Raw genomic sequence first — 20,145 nt, 5'->3', positions numbered from 1 at the left:
AAATGCCCCGGGCAGGGTCACGTGGCCCTCCCTCAGCGCTTCCCGCCGGGCAGATCTCGCGAGACTTGGCGCTTCCCTCCGGCAGCGCTCTCCCGAGATCTTGTCTTCCAGCCGAAGGAGGGCGATCTCCAATCTCGCGAGATTTGGAGCGACACTCAGCCGGCGCTCTCGCGAGAGCCGCGCGCGCCGCCGCCGTTCCCGCCGCTGAGGCAGCGGCCGCGCTCCCCCCGCCCGCCCTCCCCCACCCGCGGCGGGGTCGCTCTCCCGTTGCCGCTCTCGCTTCTCTCTCTCTTTCCGCGCGCCTCTCGCGAGGCTTCCGGGCCGCGCTGCCGCCAGCGCCTCGCGAGATCTCGCTCTCATCAGCGTGCCGGTGAGTGCCGGTGCTTGAGGGGAACGGCGTGGGGCCCCCGGCCTGCGAGGGGAGCGGGGGGTGTTGAGCCGCTCTGTGGCGGGCAGGGCCTTCCCCCCCTTCACCGTCAGCCCCCCCCCTCCCGGTATGAGGCGGGATCCGTGAGGGATCGCCTCCCCTCCCCCATGCTCCTCACGAAATCTCGCGAGGCTTCTCCATACTCCCGCCCCACCGCTAGGCGCGCTCTCGCGAGACTTGGCCGCCGCGCCTCTCGCGTTCCCATTGGCTGCCGGTGGCATTGCCCCGCCTCCCGCTCTCCCTGCGGCGCCGCCTCCTCCCGTCCCGCCGGCCGCTCTCGCGGGACTTGCGGCGGCTCTCGCGGGATCTCGGGCCGCGGCCGGGGCTCAGTGTAAGATGGCGGCGGCGGCAGCGGCGGGACGGGCCCGGGCCGGGCTCTGACCCCCCGCTCTTCCCGCTCGCTCAAGGTACCGGGGCCGGCGGGGCGGGGGGCTCGGCCCTGTGCCGCTGCGGGGCCCGCGGCGTGGGAACATTGGCGCGCGGCTCCGTCATGAGGGGCCCGCCCCCCCACCGCCCCCCCCACTCCCCGGCGGCCTCCCGTGATTTGGGGGCTCCTTTCCTTCTCTCACGGCCCCCCCTTCCTCCGACCCCCGCGGCCTCCCCCTATAGGGACCCCCCCTTGAGGGGACTCAGGCGCTCTCCCCCGACATTTGGGGTGTTTGGCCGCTCCCCCATCTCAATTTAGCTTTCTCACGTCTTTAGATTCCGCCGTGTTTTAGGGGTGCTTTCTGTGGTTCTCATTATTTAGGGACCCCAGCTTCATTTCCATTCCCCCGCACTCCCCTCCCATCACTCAGGGTCCCCCTCTTCGCTTTCCCGACATTTGGGGGCCCCCTTTAGCGACCCCCCCCTTCCCCATCCTCTAGGCCGTGCTTCCTGCAGCTCCCCCCGATTTAGGACCCCCCCCTTCTTTCAGATCCTTCAGGATTTGGGGGGGTCTCCTCATTTCCTCCCGACACTTTTTTCTCTATTTGTATTTTTTGCACATTTTACAGCGATTTTGGGCTGTCACTTCCCACCCTTAAGGTCCCTCACGCTGCGGTTTGGGGGATCCCTTTTTGGGATCAGCCCCCCGCAATCATTCAGCCGCTCACACAGAACCCCCCCAATATTTCACATCCCCCTCCCCAATTTCCCCTCCCAGCAGCTCCCGGCTCCCTCCCCCTCGCAGCGACCGGGCCGGGCCGAGGATGGACTGGGAGTGATTCCCGGTAAGGGCTCCCCCCGTTGTTACCGGGGCTGGGGGCGGCTTCAGAACCTTCCGGGGGCGGGGGGGCGACGCGAGAGAATTCTGGGCGGGGGGGTTCTCGCATCGGGGAGGTTTTTATGGGGGTAAAACGGGCTGCGAGCTTCAGGCTGATTTTGGACGCCTTCCCCCGGCTTGGGGACACCCCAAGAACGGCCCCCCCCGAAGCGATGCGTCACTGTCACCGAACCGGCCGGGCCGGCGGGGGCGGGGGGGGCACCGGGGGGTGGAGGAACCCCGGCACGCGGCAGCCTCAGCCCCTAATTACCAGCCGTAATTACAGCCCTTAATTGCAGCCCCTCGTCATCCCCCCGCGGGGTTCATTGGGGTGGGGGGCGCTCCCGGTGAACCCCCCGGGCACGGCGGGGTTTTGCACATTCATTGTTCAGCCGGTGCCGCGACGTCATCGGGCCGCGGCCGCCGCGGCGCCTGTCGGGACAGCGAGGTCCTGTCGGGACAGCGGGGGCTCTGTCGGGACAGCGGGGGCCCTGTCGGGACAGCCGGGTCCTGTCGGGACAGCGAGGCCCTGTCGGGACAGCGGGGGCTCTGTCGGGACAGCGGGGGCTCTGTCGGGACAGCGAGGCCCTGTCGGGACAGCGGGGGCTCTGTCGGGACAGCGGGGGCCCTGTCGGGACAGCCGGGTCCTGTCGGGACAGCGGGGGCTCTGTCGGGACAGCCGGGTCCTGTCAGGACAGCGGGGGCTCTGTCGGGACAGCGGGGGCCCTGTCGGGACAGCCGGGTCCTGTCGGGACAGCGGGGGCTCTGTCGGGACAGCCGGGTCCTGTCAGGACAGCGGGGGCTCTGTCGGGACAGCCGGGTCCTGTCGGGACAGCGGGGGCTCTGTCGGGACAGCCGGGCTCTGTCGCACAGCCGGGTCCTGTCGGGACAGGCGGGGGGCGGGGTTTGAGCCGCTGGGGGGGTGGCCCAGGTGTGACACCCCCTCCCCCCCACCCCCACCCCCCACGTGTGGCCGCAGGCGGAGCACGAGGACCGGAACCCCCAAAATGAAAGTGGATCGGACGAAACTGAAGAAAACCCCCACGGAGGCGGTGAGGGCTTGGGGACACTCGGGGAGGGCTTGGGGACACTCGGGGGTTGGGGACATTCAGGGGGTGTTGTGGGGACAGCACAGAGTGCAGTTCGAGCTGTTGGGGAAGGGGAAATTGGGAAGGGAACTGGGGGGGGGTTTGGGGACATCGGGGGGTGTCAGGGACACTCAGGGGTTGGGGACATCGGGGGTTGTCGGGGACACCGTGGGGGGACAGTGCTGAGTCGCCCGTGTCCCCCAGCCCGCCGACTGCCGGGCCCTCATCGAGAAGCTGAAGGGCTGCAGCGATGAGCAGCTGGTGACAGAACTGCAGCAGATCAAGACATGGAACATTGGGAAGGTGGGAGGGGGCCCCAAAACCCGGGGGAGGGCCCCAACATTTGGAGAGGGGGGGAACCTCAAACATGAGGGGTCCTGAGCCACGTGCAAGTTCCCCAGGAGATTGTGCACAGTTTGTCAGGGTGGGGCTGAGCTTGTCCCCAAGCTGGTCAGTGCCACAGAGGGGTGGCACCCTGGAGCACCCCCGAATTGCAGGGAGGACCCCCAGAATGGGGGGAGGGGGGGATGACACCCCAGAGTGGTCCTGAAATGAGGGGGGGTCCCTGGTTTCAGCTGAGCCCCCTCAGCCCTTGGGTGGGGCACTTCTGGATTTCTCTGGAGGTTTTGAAATTGGGGGGTTCTAAATTTCTTGCTGCCCACCCCAATGTTGGCCCCCCCCCCCCCGCTTTTTTATTTATCTTTCCCCAAATTGAGGGAGGGGTCCCAGCAGTGTCCTCACAGCCCCCCAGGAGTGCCTTCATCTCCCATGGCCTCAGGGGAGGGGCTGTGACCCCATGTGGACCCCAAAACTGGGGAGGGGGCCTGCAGTGTCACACAGCCCCCCCTGGCATGGCAGGGGCACCCCAAAGTTCCCCGGGACACTGAGTGGGGGGGTCCCCACTTTCCCTTCATCCTGGAGCTGTTTGGGTGTGAATTTTTTGTCACAGACTCCTGTAAAACTTCAAGGAGGAACCCCAGTATCCCTAAAACAGTCTCAATATCCCTAAATAATCCAAATATCCCTAAAATAACCCAAATATCCCTAAATAACCCCAATATCCCTAAAACAACCCAAATATCCTTAAATAACCCCAATATCCCTAAAACAACACAAATATCCCTAAAACTACCCAAATACCCCTAAAATAACCCAAATATTCCTAAAACTACCCCAATATCCCTAAAACAACCCAAATATCTCTAAATAACCCCAATATGCCTAAACAACCCCAATACAGTAGGGGGAGCACCCTGTGGACCCCAAAACATGTGGGGGTACCTCAATTTGCCCCCAAACACCCGGGGAGGACCCAAATTTTCTCTCAACCTCCAAAGCTCCATTTTCTTGTTCTTCATTGTGGAGGGGGGCTCAGCTGCAAGCTGGGCAGGCTGGGCTGGGATATTGGGGTTCCTCCTTGGAGTTCTGGGGGTCCCCCCCTGGGATATGGGGGTTCAGGGTGGGGTTGGGGGTCCAGGCTGGGCTCAGGGGGTTTGGGTTGGGGGTCCAGGTTGTGCCCCCAGCCCCACATCTCCCCCCTAAACCCCCCCTCAGTGCGAGCTGTACCACTGGGTGGGTGTGGGGGATTCATGGGGGGCTCAGGGGGTCCCGGGCTGTGCCCCCAGCCCCACATCTTCCCCCTGACCCCCCTCAGTGCGAGCTGTACCACTGGGTGGACCTGCTGGACCGCTTCGACGCGCTGCTGGCCGAGGCGGGCCGGCCGGTGGAGGCCATGAGCTGGATGCTGGCCTGCGACCGGCCCGAGCGGCAGCCCCTCAAGGCCCTGCTGCTGGCCCTGCTCAACTTCACTGCGCTGCTCATCGAGTACAGCTTCTCCCGCCACCTGTACAGCTCCATCGAGGTGGGCACGCCCCCAGAGCCGCCCCCTGCGCGTCCCCAGGCGTGCGTGACGCGCTGAGACGCGCCTGTCGTGTCGTCCCCGCAGCACCTGACCACGCTGCTGGCCTCCTCGGACATGCACGTGGTGCTGGCCGTGCTCAACCTGCTCTACGTGTTCAGCAAACGCTCCAACTACATCACGCGCCTGGGCTCCGAGCGCCGCGGGCCCCTGCTGGCCCGCCTGCAGCACCTGGCCGAGGTGGGCGGGGTTTGTAGGAGGATTTTGGGGGGTTTTAGGGGGATTTGGGGGCTCAGCGCGGCGGGGCTGAGCTGGGCTGGTCTCCCTGCAGAGCTGGGGTGGAAAGGAGAATGGATTTGGGTTGGCTGAGTGCTGCCGGGACCTGCACATGATGGTGAGTGGCACCTGTGGGTCACCTGAGCTCCTGTGGGTCACCTGAGCTCCTGTGGGTCACCTTGTGCTGTCCTGGGGTTTGTCAGAACTCACCAGTGTCACCTTGTCCTGTCCCAGAACTCACCTGTGTCACCTTGTTCTGTGCTGGGGGTCCCCAGAACTCGCCTGTGCCTGTGTCACCTTCTGTGTTGTCACATCTCGGTGTGACCCGTTCCCAACGTCACCTCGTGTGCCTTTGTCACATCCTGAGGCCCCTTTGATGCCATGCTGGTGTCCCCAGCGCTGTCTGGTGTCCCCTCAGGGTGTCCCCAGCGCTGTCCTGTCCCTCTGTGTCACCTCCCTTGTCCCCCAGCACCACTTTGTCACCCCCTGTTGCACCCTGGTGTCCCCTTTCCCTGTGTCCCGGTGTCCCCCAGCCTGGCCCTGTCACCCCAGGGGAGGGGACCCTGCTGTCCCCATCTGAGCCCCGTGTGTCCCCCTCCAGAAATACCCACCCAGCGCCACCACCCTGCACTTCGAGTTCTACGCTGAGCCGGGCGTCGAGGTGAAGGTGGACAAGAGGGTGAGTGACACTGGGGACATTTGGGGGCGTTTGGGAACACCAGGAGGCCCCCAAAACACCGGGGCCACCCCTTGACCTCCTGTGACCCCTGCAGGCCACCAGCACCACCCTGCACTACATCCACATCGAGCAGCTGGACAAGGTGAGCATGGGGGGCACCTTGATTTGGGGGGGGGCTCTGCTTGGGCCCCCCACATCCTCCACTTCTGTCCCCATCCCCTCAGTTTTGTCCCCTACACCCCCATTTTGTTCTCTGCTCCGCAGTTTTTTCCCTACTCCCCCAATTTTTCCCCCACCCCTCAATTTTGTGCCCTGCACCCCAATTTTGTTCCTCTGTACCCAGTCTTGTCTGTCTACACCCCACTTTTGTTCCCTACCCCCAGATTTTGTCCCTCCACACCCCAGTTTTGTCCCTCCACACCCCAATTTTGTCCCTCCACACCCCAGTTTTGTCCCTCCACACCCCAATTTTGTCCCCTGCCCCCCCAGTTTTGCTTCTGCCCCTCCCAATTTCTCTTTCCCCCAGATCTCAGAGAGCCCCTCGGAGATCATGGAGTCCCTGACCAAGATGTACAGCATCCCCAAGGACAAGCAGGTGCGTGGGGTGACATTGAGGGGACCCCCACGGATTGGGGGGTGACCCCCAGACCCTCCCTGACCCCCCCAAATCCTCTGTCCCCCCGCTCAGATGCTGCTGTTCACCCACATCCGCCTGGCCCACGGCTTCTCCAACCACAAGAAGCGGCTGCAGGCGGTGCAGGCGCGGCTCCACGCCATCTCCATCCTGGGTGGGCTTTCATTAGGGCTCGTTTTAATCGGGGGGTGGCTTTGGGGGGTCGGGGGATGCTTTGGGGGGTGGTCCTGGGGCAGTTTGGGTGACCCCCCCTCTCCGCAGTGTACTCCAATGCGCTGCAGGAGTCGGCCAACAGCATCCTGTACAACGGGCTGATCGAGGAGCTGGTGGATGTGCTGCAGATCACCGACAAGCAGCTGATGGTGAGACCCGGGGCTGAGCCCTGTCCCCTCACCTGTCCCCTTGTGTCCCCGTGTGTGTCCCTTGTGTGTCCCCTCGCTTGTCCCTTGGTGTGTTCCCTCACCGATGTCGTGCTGCATGCGCTGCTCACCAAGGACGTGAGTGCGACTCACCTGTCCTGCAGCTGTCACCTCGCCTGTCTGGGTCTTACACCTGCGCTGCTCCTGTCATTTCACGTGTTTTGTATCTGTCCCTTTACCTGTGCCTTCGCTTGTCACATCATTTGTGCCCTTGATGTCGTGGTGCTCATCAAGGACACAAGTGTCCCTTGCCTGTGCTTTCAGTTGTCACATCACCTGTCCTTTTGTGTATTCCCTCACCGATGTCGTGCTGCTCATCAAGGACTGGAATGTCCCTCGCGTGTCCCTCCCGTGTCCCTCCCGTGTCCCTCGCGTGTCCCTCGCGTGTCCCTCACGTGTCCCTCATGTATCCCTCGCGTGTCCCTTATGTGTCCCTCGCGTGTCCCTCGCGTGTCCCTTATGTGTCCCTCGCGTGTCCCTTATGTGTCGCGTGTCCCTCGTGTGTCCCTCGCGTCTCGCGTGTCCTCGCCTGTCCCTCACGTGTCCCTCGCGTGTCCCTCGCGTGTCCCAGGACATCAAGGCGGCCTCCCTGCGGACGCTGACGTCCATCGTGCACCTGGAGCGGACGCCGAAGCTCAGCAGCATCATCGACTGCACCGGCACCGCCTCCTACCACGGCTTCCTGCCCGTGCTGGTGCGCAACTGCATCCAGGCCATGATCGGTGCGTGCTGAGGGGCTGGGGGGGTCACCTGGGGGGTGTGACCTGCCCTAACCACACCTGTGCGCCCCCAGACCCTTCCATGGAGCCCTACCCACACCAGTTCGCCACGGCGCTCTTCTCCTTCCTGTACCACCTGGCCAGCTATGACGCGGGCGGCGAGGCGCTGGTGTCGTGCGGCATGATGGAGGCGCTGCTCAAGGTGGGCTGTTCTCACCTCTGCGTGGCTCTCAGGTGCCTTAGGGACTGGCTCACCTGCTGTCTGTCCCCTCGCCAGGTGATCAAATTCCTGGGGGACGAGCAGGACCAGATCACGTTCGTCACGCGTGCGGTGCGGGTGGTGGATCTCATCACCAACCTGGACATGGCTGCCTTCCAGTCACACAGCGGGCTGTCCATCTTCATCTACCGCCTCGAGGTGCTGTCCCCCTACCCCTGCCCCGCTTTTGGGGTGCCCTGGGGGTGTTTTGGGGTCCCCTCGCGTGGTTTGGGGTGCTGAGGCTCTGTCACCCCCCCAGCACGAGGTGGACCTGTGCCGCCGCGAGTGTCCCTTCGTCATCAAGCCCAAAGTGCAGCGCCCGCCTGCTGCCACCCTGCCCGAGGGCGAGGACATGGAGACGGACATGGAGGGTGAGCAGAGGCTGTGTCCCCCCCGTGGTGTCACCTGTCCCCCCCCGTTCTCTCTGCAATGTCACCGTCCCCCTGCAGTGACCGACGTGGCCATGGAGAGCAGCCCTGGCCCCTCAGCCGAAGCCCGGCAGGACCCGGTGCCACCAACCCCACCTGCTGTGCCCAGCACCAGCGCTGCCACCCCCTCCCCACGCGGTGGTAGGTGACCCCCAGGGCTGGGGACGGTGGGGACAGCACTGAACCCCAATTCCTTCCCTATACGGATACCCCAATTCCTTTTCCATATGGATATCCTAATTATTGTTGCGTGGACACCTCAGTTGCTTTCCTATATGGACTCCCTAATTCTTCCTGCGTGGACACCCCAATTCCTTCTCTATATGGACACCCCAGTTCCCCTTATAAGGACACCCCAATTCTTTCTCTATATGGACACCCCAATTCCTTCTCTATATGGGCACCGCAATTTTTTCTGTATATCGACACCCCAATTCTTTTTCTATAGTGACGCCCCAATTCCTTCTCTATATGAGCACCCCAATTCCTTCCCTTTATGAACACCCCAATTCTTTCTCTATATGGACACCCCAATTCCCCTCATATAAAGACCCCAAATCCTTCCCTATATGGACACCCTAGTTCCTTTTCTATACGAACACCCCAGTTCCCCACCTACGAAGACCCCAAATCCTTTTCCACATCCACCTTTCTCCCTGGGGACACCCCCATTTCCTCCTGTGCCCCCCAATCCTCTCCCTGTGTCCCCCCCAGGAGTGCAGTGCATCCCCCAGAGCGCCGCTTTGCTCAAATCCATGCTGAACTTCCTGAAAAAAGCCATCCAAGACCCCGCCTTCTCCGACGGCATCCGGCACGGTGGGTGGTCCCCGATGTCCCCAAACCCCCCCCCGCCGGGGGGTGGCAGGGGTGGTGGCACTGACCGCGCGTGTCCCCGCAGTGATGGACGGCTCGCTGCCCACCTCGCTGAAGCACATCATCAGCAACGCCGAGTACTACCGCCCCTCGCTGTTCCTGCTGGGTGAGCCACGCCCCGGCCCCACCTGGGCAGCGCGGGGCGGGCACGGAGCGGGGACCCCGCCAGGTGCTCTACCTGCCCTCAGTGCCCCCCTCTCTCCTCCGCCGCAGCGACCGAGGTGGTGACGGTCTTCGTGTTCCAGGAGCCCTCGCTGCTGTCCTCGCTGCAGGACAACGGCCTCACCGACGTCATGCTGCACGCTCTGCTCATCAAGGACGTGAGTGGGGCTTACCTGTCACCTGTCCTGCGCCTGACACCTGTCCCCTTGTGTGTCCCCGCATCTGTTCCATTTCCTGCCCTGTACCTGTCTTGTGTCCCTGTATCTATTCAATTTCCTGCCTTCCACCTGTCCCTGTACCTGTTTCGTTTCCTGCCTTCCACCTGTCCTTGTACCTGTTCCATTTCCTGCCCTGTACCTGTCCCTGTACCTGTTTCATTTCTTGCCCTACACCTGTCCTTGTACCTGTTTTGTTTCCTGCCTTCCACCTGTCCCTGTACCTGTTTCATTTCCTGCCTTGCACCTGTCCCTGTACCTGTTTCATTTCCTGCCTTGCACCTGTTCTGTGTCCCTGTACCTATTCCATTTCCTGCCCTGCACCTGTTCCACCGCCTGTTGCCACATCTGCCCTTCACTTGTCCCTACACCTGCATTGTACCTGTCCTGTTTCCTCTCCTACACCTGCTCCAGGTCTGTGTCTCATCTGTCCCCACACCTGTCCTGTGCCTGCCACCTGTACTAGTGCCACACCTGCCCCAGCTCCGCCCCAGACCCACCTCCCTGCCTGCTGCTCACCTGCCCATGCTGGTGCCACACCTGTCCAGTGTGTGCCCCAGCTTTGCCCACACCTGCCCAATGTCATTGCCAGCTGTGCCCCTCACCTGCCCAGTGCCTGCCCCACCATCTGTCCGTCCCTTGCCCCAGCTCTGCCCTATGTGTGCCCCACACCAGGTGTGCCCCCAGCCCCACACCTGTCCCAGGTGTGCCCCCAGCCCCTCACTCTGCCCTCTGTGTGCCCCACACCTGCCCCAGGTGTGCCCTCTGTCCCTGACCTGCCCCACACCTGCCCCAGGTGTGCCCTCTGTCCCTGACCTGCCCCACACCTGCCCCAGGTGTGCCCAGCCCCTCACCTGCCCTCACCTGTGCAGGTGCCAGCGACGCGGGAGGTGCTGGGCTCTCTGCCCAACGTGTTCAGCGCGCTGTGCCTGAACGCGCGGGGGCTGCAGAGCTTCGTGCAGTGCCAGCCCTTCGAGCGCCTCTTCAAGGTGCTGCTGTCCCCCGACTACCTGCCCGCCATGCGCCGCCGCCGCAGCTCCGACCCCCTGGGTGAGCGGGGGACGCTGGGGACACTGGGGACACTGGGGGGACTGGGGGACACTGGGGACATTGGGGGGACTGGGGGTACTGGGGACATTGGGGGGACTGGGGGACACTGGGGGGACTGGGGAACACTGGGGACAGACATTGGGGGGACTGGGGACGTTGGGGGGACTGGGGACACTGGGGGTACTGTAGACATTGGGGGTACTGGGGACACACGAGGTGCTGCTGTCCCCTCGCTACCTGCCCGCCGTGTGCCACCACCACAGCTCTGACCCTCTGGGTGAGCGGGGGCACTGAAGGGGACTGGGATATACTGGGAATGCTGGGGACACTGGGGATATTTGGGACTCTGGAGATAGCGGGATATTGAGGTCACTGGGGCTACTGGGGAGACTGAGGATAGCGGGGACACTGGAGACCCCACCAGCTTTTTAGCAAAGCATCATCCTAATGTTTAAACAATTTCCTCTTTTTTTTGGAGGGGTTTGTGTTTGTTTTAGGTACCATGCCCTGTTTATTTAACTCAGAGAACCACCTCTACCCCCCAACTCTCTGTCCCCCCAAACACTCTCTGTCCCCCCCCAAACCTGCTCTGCCCCCCAAACACTCTCTGTCCCCCCCAGGTGACACAGCCTCCAACCTGGGCAGCGCCGTGGACGAGCTGATGCGGCACCAGCCCACGCTCAAGACCGACGCCACCACCGCCATCATCAAGGTGACAACCTGGGGACCCTTGTGGGGGTTCAGAGCCCCCCAGAATCTGTCTGGTGGGCCCCCCCCTAAACGCCAGCCCCTCTGCAGCTGCTGGAGGAGATCTGCAGCCTGGGCCGGGACCCCAAGTACATCTGCCAGAAGCCGTCGATGCAGAAGGCGGAGGGGACGGCGGCTGCGCCGCCCCCGCGCTCGCCCCACGCCGCCGAGGAGGCCTCGAGCGAGGATGAGGAGGAGGAGGAAGTGCAGGCCATGCAGAGCTTCGGGGCTGCCCAGCAGAGCGAGGCAGAGCCCAGCCAGACGTGAGCAGGACAGGGCGGGCTGGAGGGGTCTGGGGTGTCCCCCAGGTCACTTTGGTGTCCCTGGGGATCTGGGCTCACTGCTGGATTGTGGATGGTCTGGGGTGGAGAGGATCCTGAGGGGGCTGGGGAAGGGTCTGAGGGATCCTGGGGGAGCTGGGGAAGGGTCTGGGGGAGCTGGGGAAGGGTCTGGGGAGCTGGGGAAGGGTCTGGGGAGCTGGGGAAGGGTCTGGGGGATCCTGGGGAGCTGGGGAAGGGTCTGGGGAGCTGGGGAAGGGTCTGGGGGATCCTGGGGGAGCTGGGGAAGGGTCTGGGGAGCTGGGGAAGGGTCTGGGGGATCCTGGGGGAGCTGGGGAAGGGTCTGGGGAGCTGGGGAAGGGTCTGGGGGATCCTGGGGAAGCTGGGGAAGGGGTTCAGCCTGGAGAAAAGGGATCGGGGGGAAGTTTAGGCTGGAAATGGGCAAAAACTGCCCAGAAAGGGTCTGGCAGAGGAGCGTTAAAGCCAAGCTGGGCTGTGACACTTGGTGATAAGGTGGTGATAAAGTTACAGAGTGGTCTCAGAGGTCTGTCCCAGCCTTGTTAACTCTGAGTCTGTGTTCTGGGGGGGTCACGCTTCCCTCACCACCCTTTCTGTGCTTGCAGCGTGGTGGGCACGGAGGAACGCATCCCCATCCCACTCATGGACTACATCCTCAACGTGGTGAGGCCCAGCACCATCCCTGGGGGTCCCCACTGGTCCTGACCCCCCTCCGAGGGGCTTCAGAGCCCCCCTGACCCCCTTTTGTCCCAGATGAAGTTCGTGGAGTCCATCCTGAGCAACAACACCACGGACGATCACTGCCAGGAGTTCGTGGCGCAGCGGGGGCTGCGGCCGCTCGTCACCATCCTGGGGCTGCCCAACCTGCCCGTGGACTTCCCCACCTCTGCAGCCTGCCAGGCCGTGGCTGGGGTCTGCAAATCCATCCTGGTACGGCTGGGGGGCTTCAATCCGTCCTGGGGGGGCTAAATCCATCATGGGGGGGCTGCAAATCCATCCTGGGGGTGCTAAATCCATCCTGGGGGTTTCAATCCATCCTGGGGGCTGGGGCAATCCATCCTGGCTGGCTGGGGGCTTCAATCCATCCTGGGGGGGCTGCAAATCCATCCTGGGGGCGGCAAATCCATCCTGGGGGTGCTAAATCCATCCTGGGGGGCTGCAAATCCATCCTGGTACGGCTGGGGGGCTTAAATCCATCCTGGGGGCTGCAAATCCATCCTGGGGGGTTTCAATCCATCCTGGGGGGTTTCAATCCATCCTGGGGGGCTGCAAATCCATCCTGGAATGGACCCTGATGACACACTCTCTGTCCCCCCTGTGTCCCAGTTGCTGTCCCATGAGCTCAAGGTGCTGCAGGAGGGCTCAGTGACCCCCAGGAGGGCTCAGTGACCCCCAGGAGGGCTCAGTGACCCCCGTGTCCCCTCTGTGTCCCCCCAGACCCTGTCCCACGAGCCCAAGGTGCTGCAGGAGGGGCTGGTGCAGCTCGAGGCCGTGCTCTCCGCCCTGGAGCCGCTGCACCGCGCCCATCCAGCGGGGCGCTCGGGGGCTGCGGGCTGGGGGCTCGGGGGCGGGCCGCGCCGCTGTCCACCCCAGCCCTGGGGGCCCAGGCCACCCCTGCTGCCGCCCCCTGACGGCCCGGACGCCTTCATCATGATGTTTGTGCACACCTGCAGGGTGGGACAGGTACCTGGGGAGGGGCTTGGGGGGGGTGAGTGATTTGGGGGGTGAGTGTGGGTTTGGGGGTTGGGGAGTGGGGTTTGGGGGGTTTTGTGGGGTTTGGGGGGTTGGAATGGGGTTTGGGGGGTTGCAATGGGGTTTGGGGGTGAATGGGGTTTGGGGGTTTGAGTGGGGTTTGGGGGTTTGGAATGGGGTTTGGGGGGTTGGAATGGGGTTTGGGGGTTGAATGGGGTTTGGGGGTTGGAGTGGGGTTTGGGGGTTGTAATGGGGTTTGGGGGGTTGCAATGGGGTTTGGGGGTGAATGGGGTTTGGGGGTTTGAGTGGGGTTTGGGGGTTTGAGAGGGGTTTGGGGGGTTGGAATGGGGTTTGGGGGGGTGAATGGGGTTTGGGGGTTGGAGTGGGGTTTGGGGGGTTGTAATGGGGTTTGGGGGTTGCAATGGGGTTTGGGGGGTTGGTGGGGTTTGGGGGGTTGGAATGGGGTTTGGGGGGTTGGAATGGGGTTTGGGGGGTGAATGGGGTTTGGGGGTTGGAGTGGGGTTTGGGGGGTTGTAATGGGGTTTGGGGGTTGCAATGGGGTTTGGGGGGGGTGAATGGGGTTTGGGGGGTTTGAGTGGGGTTTGGGGGTTTGAGTGGGGTTTGGGGGGTTGGATGGGGTTTGGGGGTTGGAATGGGGTTTGGGGGGGGTGAATGGGGTTTGGGGGGTTTGAGTGGGGTTTGGGGGGGTTGGAATGGGGTTTGGGGGGTTGGAATGGGGTTTGGGGGGTTTTAAAACGGGTTGAGGGGGCTTGGGGAGGGGTTTGGGGGTTGGAATGGGACTTAGGGGGTTTAAATGGGGTTTGGGGAGGTTTAAATAGGCTTGAGGAATTTTGAATGGGGTTTGGTGGGTTTGAGGCTTCGGGGATTTTAACGGGGGTTTGTGGGGGGCTGCAAAAGTATTTTGGGCACGGCTTTGGGGGCTTGAAAGAGCTCTGGGGGGTTTGAAAGGGCTTTGGGGGCTTGGAAAGTACATTGGGGGCGTTTGAAAGGGGGCTTGGGGAGGAGCTTTGGGGTCTCAGGCGGTTTTGGGGTCCCACTGTCCCCCCAGAGCGAGATCAGGGCCATCTCGGTGAACCAGTGGGGGTCCCAGCTGGGGCTGAGCGTGCTGGGCAAGCTGAGCCAGCTCTACTGCTCGCTGGTGTGGGAGAGCACCGTGCTGCTGTCCCTGTGCACGCCCAACAGGTACTGGGGACACCGGGGGGCACTGGGGAGGGGTTGGGGGCACTGGGGGCACTGGGGGGCACTGGTGAGGGTTTGGGGGGCACTGGTGAGGGGTTGGGGGGCACTGGTGAGGGGTTTGGGGGGCACTGGGGGCACTGCTGGGGGGTTTGGGGGCACTGGGGGCACTGGTGAGGGGTTTGGGGGGCACTGGGGGCACTGGTGGGGGTTTGGGGGCACTGGGGGGCACTGGTGGGGGGTTGGGGGACACTGGGAGGCACTGGGGGCACTGGTGGGGGGTTTGGGGGGCACTGGGGGCACTGCTGGGGGGTTTGGGGGCACTGGGGGCACTGGTGAGAGTTTGGGGGGCACTGGGGGCACTGGTGAGAGTTTGGGGGGCACTGGGGGGCACTGGTGAGAGTTTGGGGGGCACTGGGGGCACTGGTGAGGGTTTGGGTGGTACTGGGGGCACTGGTGCAATTTTGGGGGCACTGGGCTGAGCCAGCTGTGCTGCTCCCCGTGCCTGTACCCCCCAGTCTAGGTTGGGGTTCTGGGGGGGGGGGGCTGTGCAGTGCCGGAGGTGCCCCAGCCCGTGACATGCGGTGCCCCCCAGTCTCCCCCCAGGCTGTGAGTTTGGCCAGGCTGACATGCAGAAACTGGTGCCCAAGGAGGAGAAAACGGCGCCGAGCCCCCCCCAGGGCGGCCGCAGGGCAGGTGGGGCTGGGGGCATTTGGGGGGGGGATTTATGGGGGTTTTGGGGGGATTTATGTGGATTTGGGGGGGATTTATGGGGGTTTTGGGGGATTTATGGGGGTTTTGGGGGGATTTATGTGGATTTGGGGGGGATTTATGGGGGTTTTGGGGGATTTATGGGGGTTTTGGGGGGATTTATGTGGATTTGGGGGGGATTTATGGAGGTTTTGGGGGGATTTATGGGGTTTTGGGGGGATTTATGGGGATTTTTAAGGGTTTGGAGAGGGTTTGGGGGGGCTTTGTGGTGGTTTTAGGAGGGTTTGGGGGGATTTATGGGAGTTTTGGGGGGATCTTGGAAAGGTTTATGGGGGGTCTCTGTGGGGAAAGTTGATTTTGGTGGGGTCTTTATAGGAAATGTTGGGTTTGAGGGGGTTCTCTGTGGAAAAGGTCGATTTTGAGGGAGGTCTGTGTAGGAAATGCCAATTTTGGGGGGTCTCTGTGGGAAGGGTCAATTTTTGAGGGATGTCTTTGTAGGAAAGGTCAGATTTTGGGGGTCTCTGTGGGAAGGGTCACTTTTGGGTGGGGGTCTCACCCCTGTCCCCCACAGAGGGCGAGGCAGAGGGCCCCTGCAGGGGGGGTTGGCAGTGACCCCCCAGCCCAGGGGCTGCTGGAGGGGATGGGGCTGGAGGGGGAGCCCCTGGCCCCCATGGAGACGGACGAGCCCAGCGCCAGCGACCCCAAAGCCAAGGCCAAGATCACGCCTGCCATGGCCGCCCGCATCAAACAGATCAAACCCCTGCTCTCCGGTGAGGGGGGGCTCCAGAAATGGGCTGGGGGGCTCCAAAAATGGGGTGGGGGGCTCCAGAAATGGGGTGAGGGGCTCAAAACTAAGGTGGGGGGCTCAAAAAATGGGTCAGGGGGCTCCAGAAATAGCCTGGGAGACCCTAAAACTGTGTTAGGGGGCGTCTTAAACAGCTCGGGGGATCCCAGGGGTCTCACCCGGGTCTTACCCCCGTGTCCTCCCCGAGGGTCTCACCCCATGTCTCCCTGTCCCCCCTTGTCCCCTGTGTCCCTCTGTCCCCCGTGTCCCTTGTCCCCACCTGGGATCTCACTGTCCCTGTATCCCCACAGCCTCGCCGTGGCTGGGTGGGCCCTGGCCAAGCTTGTCCCTCTGTCCCTCATGTCCCTCTGTCCCCTGTGTCCCTCTGTCCCTCATGTCCCTCTGTCCCCGTGTCCCCACAGCCTTGTCATGGCTCGGCTGGGCGCTGGCCAAGCTTGTCCCCTGTGTCCCTCTGTCCCTCTGTCCCTCTGTCCCAGTGTCCTCTGTCCCCTGTGTCCGTCTGTCCCCACCTGTGGTCTCACTGTCCTGTCCCCGTCCCCTCAGCACCGCAGCTGGGCGGCGCTGGCCAAGCTCCCCGGGCTGCTGGTCGCTGCGCTCTGCCCCCGTGCCCCTGGCGGCAGCCGTCTGCCCACCCGTGGTCTCACTGTCCCCGTGTCCCCGCAGCCGCGCGGCCCCCGGCTCCCTTTCGCCCTTGGGGCTACCGGCCTCGGCCGCCTGACCCGGCTGCTGACCAAGGGGCTGAGCTGGCAACCGCCCCCCTACACCCCCACGCCGCGGTTCCGGTCAGTGACCGCGGGGACAACGGGAATGGGACGGGAGCAGGAACTGGGATGGGATCCATGGGATGGGATCCATGGGATGGGATCCATGGGATGGGATGGGATGGGATGGGATGGGATGGGATGGGATGGGATGGGATGGGATGGGATGGGATGGGATCCATGGGATGGGATGGGATGGGATGGGATCGATGGGATGGGATGGGATGGGATGGGATGGGATGGGATGGGATGGGATGGGATGGGAACAGGGTTTGGGATGGGATGGGCATGGCCATGGTCTCGGTGCTGACCAAGGGGCTGAGCTGGCAACCACCCCCCTACACCCCAATGCCACGGTTCCGGTCAGTGACCACCATGACAGTGGGGACAGCGGGGACAATGGGAATGGGATGGGAATGCAGTGAGAATGGGAACGGGAATAGGAATGGGATGGGATAGGGTCGGGAATGGGAATAGAGTTGTGCATGGGCACGGGAATGGGAAGAGGATTGGGAATAGGGCAGGGGTGAGGCTGGAATAGGAGGAGCTGGGAACGGCAGTGAGGGAGAGGAGCAAGGCTGGGAATGGGGCGGGCTTGGAAAGATGAGGGGCTGGGGTGACAGGGACGGACAAGGGACAGGGACAGGGGTGGGTCTGCCACCTCCAGGGGCCAGAGCTTGGGCAGTGCCCGTGCACGGTGCCGTGGTCACTGCCTGGTGCTGTGGGCAGGGCCTGGTGCTGTGGGCAGTACCCGTGGCCGTGCCGGTGCTGTGGGCAGTGCCCGTGCCCGGTGCTGTGGGCAGTGCCTGGTGGTGTCGGCAGTGCCCGGTGCCGTGCCCGGTGCTGTGGTCAGTGCCCGTGCCCGGTGCTGTGGGCAGTGCCCGGTGCCGTGGGCAGTGCCCGGTGCCGTGCCCGGCACTGACCCCCTGTGCTCCGCAGGCTGGCGTTCTTCGCTGCCGGTGCTGTGGGCAGTGCCCGTCGCCCATGCTGTTTGGGCAGCGCCGTTCCCCTATCACCTCATGCTGCAGAAATTCCTCTGCCCGTGCCCGTGCTTCGGCAGTGACCTGGTGGTGACCGACACTGACCCGCGCGACACTGGACACTGACCAGCGCCTGACCACGGTACACTGGACACTGCCTGCGGACACGGACAGTGCCGGCGCACTGCCGGACACTGGACACTGCCGTGCACGGTGCGTGGACACTGACCACACGCGGCCCGGACACTGGACACTGACCCCGGACACTGGGCACTGACCACGCACTGACCAACGGGCGCGCGCACTGCCCGACACTGGACACTGACCGACCCGGCACTGACCGGACACTGACCACACAGGCCGGACGTCTACACTGACCGGTGGCGCTGGACACCGCCCACGCGTTGACCACGGACACTGGCCACTGACCACGGACACTGCAGAAACACTGACCGGCACACAACGACCACGGACACTGGACACTGACCACACACTGACCAACGGACACTGGACACTGACCACGGACACTGGACACTGACCACACACTGACACGGACACTGGACACTGACCACGGACACGGACACTGACCACACACTGACCACGGACACTGGACACTGACCACGGACTGACCGGACACTGGACACTGACCACGGACACTGGACACTGACCACGGACTGACCGGACACTGGACACTGACTGCACATTGACCACGGATACTGGACACTGACCGTGGGCTCTGACTGGACACTGGACACTGGGCACGGACACTGACCAGACACTGGACACTGACCGTGGACATTGACCATGGACACTGACTGGACACTGACTAATACTCTTGGACACTGGACATTGAGCACGGACACTGACCAGTGCCCCTGGACACTGACACTGAGCCTGGCACCCCCCAGGACACTGACCCTGACCAAGGACACTGACCATGGACACTGCCCCTGCCCCTGGACACTGACCCCTCCAATTCCCTTCCTGTGGGTGGGGGGATGCTCCCATGACCTCGGGCTCCCTCCCATGACCTCGGGGTCCCTCCCAACACCCCAAATCCCTTTTCTCCCCCCAGGACCTTTAACTGGGCGCTGTCCATGGGGGGCAAGGTGCCGGTGGGGGAAGGTCTGGAGCACCCTGACCTGCCGGACGGCACCGGCGAGTTCCTGGACGCGTGGCTGATGCTGGTGGAGAAGATGGTGAACCCCAGCACGGTGCTGGAGTCGCCCCACGCGCTGCCTGCCAAGGCCCCCCCGCACGGACACCCCCCCTTCAGCGCCCTGCGCTTCCTCGTGGTCACCCAGAAGGTGAGCGGGGGGAAAACCGAGTTTGGCGAGGGGGAAATGGGGTTTGGGGAGGGAAAATGGGGTTTGGGGAGGGAAAAATGGGGTTTGGGGGGGAAAAATGGGGTTTGGGGGGGGGGAAATGGGGTTTGAGGAGGGGGAAATGGGGTTTGGGGGGAAAAATGGCGTTTGGGGGGAAAATGGGGTTTGGGGGGAAAATGGGGTTTGGGGGGGCAAAATGGGGTTTGGGGAGGGGAAAATGGGGTTTGGGGGGGAAAATGGGGTTTGGGGAGGGAAAAATGGGGTTTGGGGTGGGGAAATGGGGTTTGGGGGAAAAATGGGGTTTGGGGAAAAATGGGATTTGGGGGGGAAAAATGGGGGTTTGGGGTGGGGAAATGGGGGTTTGGGGTGGGGAAATGGGGTTTGGGGTGCGGGAAATGGGGTTTGGGGAGGAAAATGGGATTTGGGGGAAAAATGGGGTTTGGGGGTGGGGAAATGGGGTTTGGGGTTGGGAAATGGGGTTTGGGGAGGGAAAATGGGATTTGGGGGGAAAAATGGGGTTTGGGGGAGGGAAAAATGGGGTTTGGGGGGGGCAAAATGGGGTTTGGGGAGGGAAAATGGGGTTTGGGGGGGAAAAATGGGGTTTGGGGGGAAAAATGGGGTTTGGGGGGGGAAAATGGGGTTTGGGGGTGGGAAATGGGGTTTGAGGAGGGGGAATGGGGTTTGGGGGTGGAAAAAATGGCGTTTTGGGGGGAAAATGGGGTTTGGGGAGGGAAAAATGGGGTTTGGGGGGTGGGGAAATGGGGTTTGGGGAGGAAAATGGGGTTTGGGGAGGGAAAATGGGGTTTGGGGGTGGGGAAATGGGGTTTGGGGGGAAAAATGGCGTTTGGGGAAAATGGGGTTTGGGGGAGGAAAATGGGGTTTGGGGGGGGAAAATGGGGTTTGGGGGGGCAAAATGGGGTTTGGGGAGGGAAAATGGGGTTTGGGGGGGCAAAATGGGGTTTGGGGAGGGAAAATGGGGTTTGGGGAGGGAAAAATGGGGTTTGGGGAGGGAAAATGGGGTTTGGGGAGGGAAAATGGGGTTTGGGGGAAAATGGGGTTTGGGGGGGCAAAATGGGGTTTGGGGAGGGAAAATGGGGTTTGGGGAGGGAAAATGGGGTTTGGGGGGGAAAAATGGGGTTTGTTTGGGGTGGAAAAATGGCTGGTTTGGGGAAAATGGGGTTTGGGGGGGGGAAAACGGGTTTTGCTCATTTCCCTCCCTTCTCCCCACCGTGTCCCCCCCATCGTGTCCCCACTCTCTCCCTGCCACGTCCTCACCATGTCCTACCGTGTCCCCCCATGTC

At 63.0% G+C, this 20,145-nt stretch overlaps 1 protein-coding gene across 1 annotated transcript in view; it reads left to right on the top strand.

Annotated features, from left to right (window-relative positions):
• Positions 1-171: 171 nt before the first annotated feature.
• HUWE1 (HECT, UBA and WWE domain containing E3 ubiquitin protein ligase 1) overlaps positions 172-20,145 on the top strand; it is a 58,538-nt gene continuing 38,564 nt past the window's right edge. Inside the window, 31 exon segments of the mRNA XM_030969923.1 lie at positions 172-370; positions 1,572-1,638; positions 2,650-2,722; positions 2,963-3,061; positions 4,413-4,619; positions 4,704-4,856; positions 4,948-5,010; positions 5,494-5,571; positions 5,666-5,713; positions 6,098-6,166; positions 6,260-6,359; positions 6,467-6,567; positions 7,196-7,346; positions 7,418-7,545; positions 7,621-7,761; positions 7,862-7,973; positions 8,052-8,171; positions 8,745-8,846; positions 8,929-9,009; positions 9,117-9,223; positions 10,153-10,330; positions 10,951-11,042; positions 11,129-11,340; positions 11,979-12,036; positions 12,127-12,303; positions 12,811-13,056; positions 14,135-14,268; positions 14,858-14,958; positions 15,545-15,581; positions 16,330-16,560; positions 18,595-18,826. Of these exon segments, the coding sequence (XP_030825783.1) occupies positions 2,678-2,722; positions 2,963-3,061; positions 4,413-4,619; positions 4,704-4,856; positions 4,948-5,010; positions 5,494-5,571; positions 5,666-5,713; positions 6,098-6,166; positions 6,260-6,359; positions 6,467-6,567; positions 7,196-7,346; positions 7,418-7,545; positions 7,621-7,761; positions 7,862-7,973; positions 8,052-8,171; positions 8,745-8,846; positions 8,929-9,009; positions 9,117-9,223; positions 10,153-10,330; positions 10,951-11,042; positions 11,129-11,340; positions 11,979-12,036; positions 12,127-12,303; positions 12,811-13,056; positions 14,135-14,268; positions 14,858-14,958; positions 15,545-15,581; positions 16,330-16,560; positions 18,595-18,826 (3,603 nt within the window). The 5' untranslated portion in view covers positions 172-370; positions 1,572-1,638; positions 2,650-2,677.

This window comes from Camarhynchus parvulus, unplaced genomic scaffold, assembly GCF_901933205.1.
Source record: "Camarhynchus parvulus unplaced genomic scaffold, STF_HiC, whole genome shotgun sequence".
Lineage (NCBI taxonomy): Eukaryota > Metazoa > Chordata > Aves > Passeriformes > Thraupidae > Camarhynchus > Camarhynchus parvulus.
This window is presented reverse-complemented; position numbering and strand designations above follow the sequence as displayed.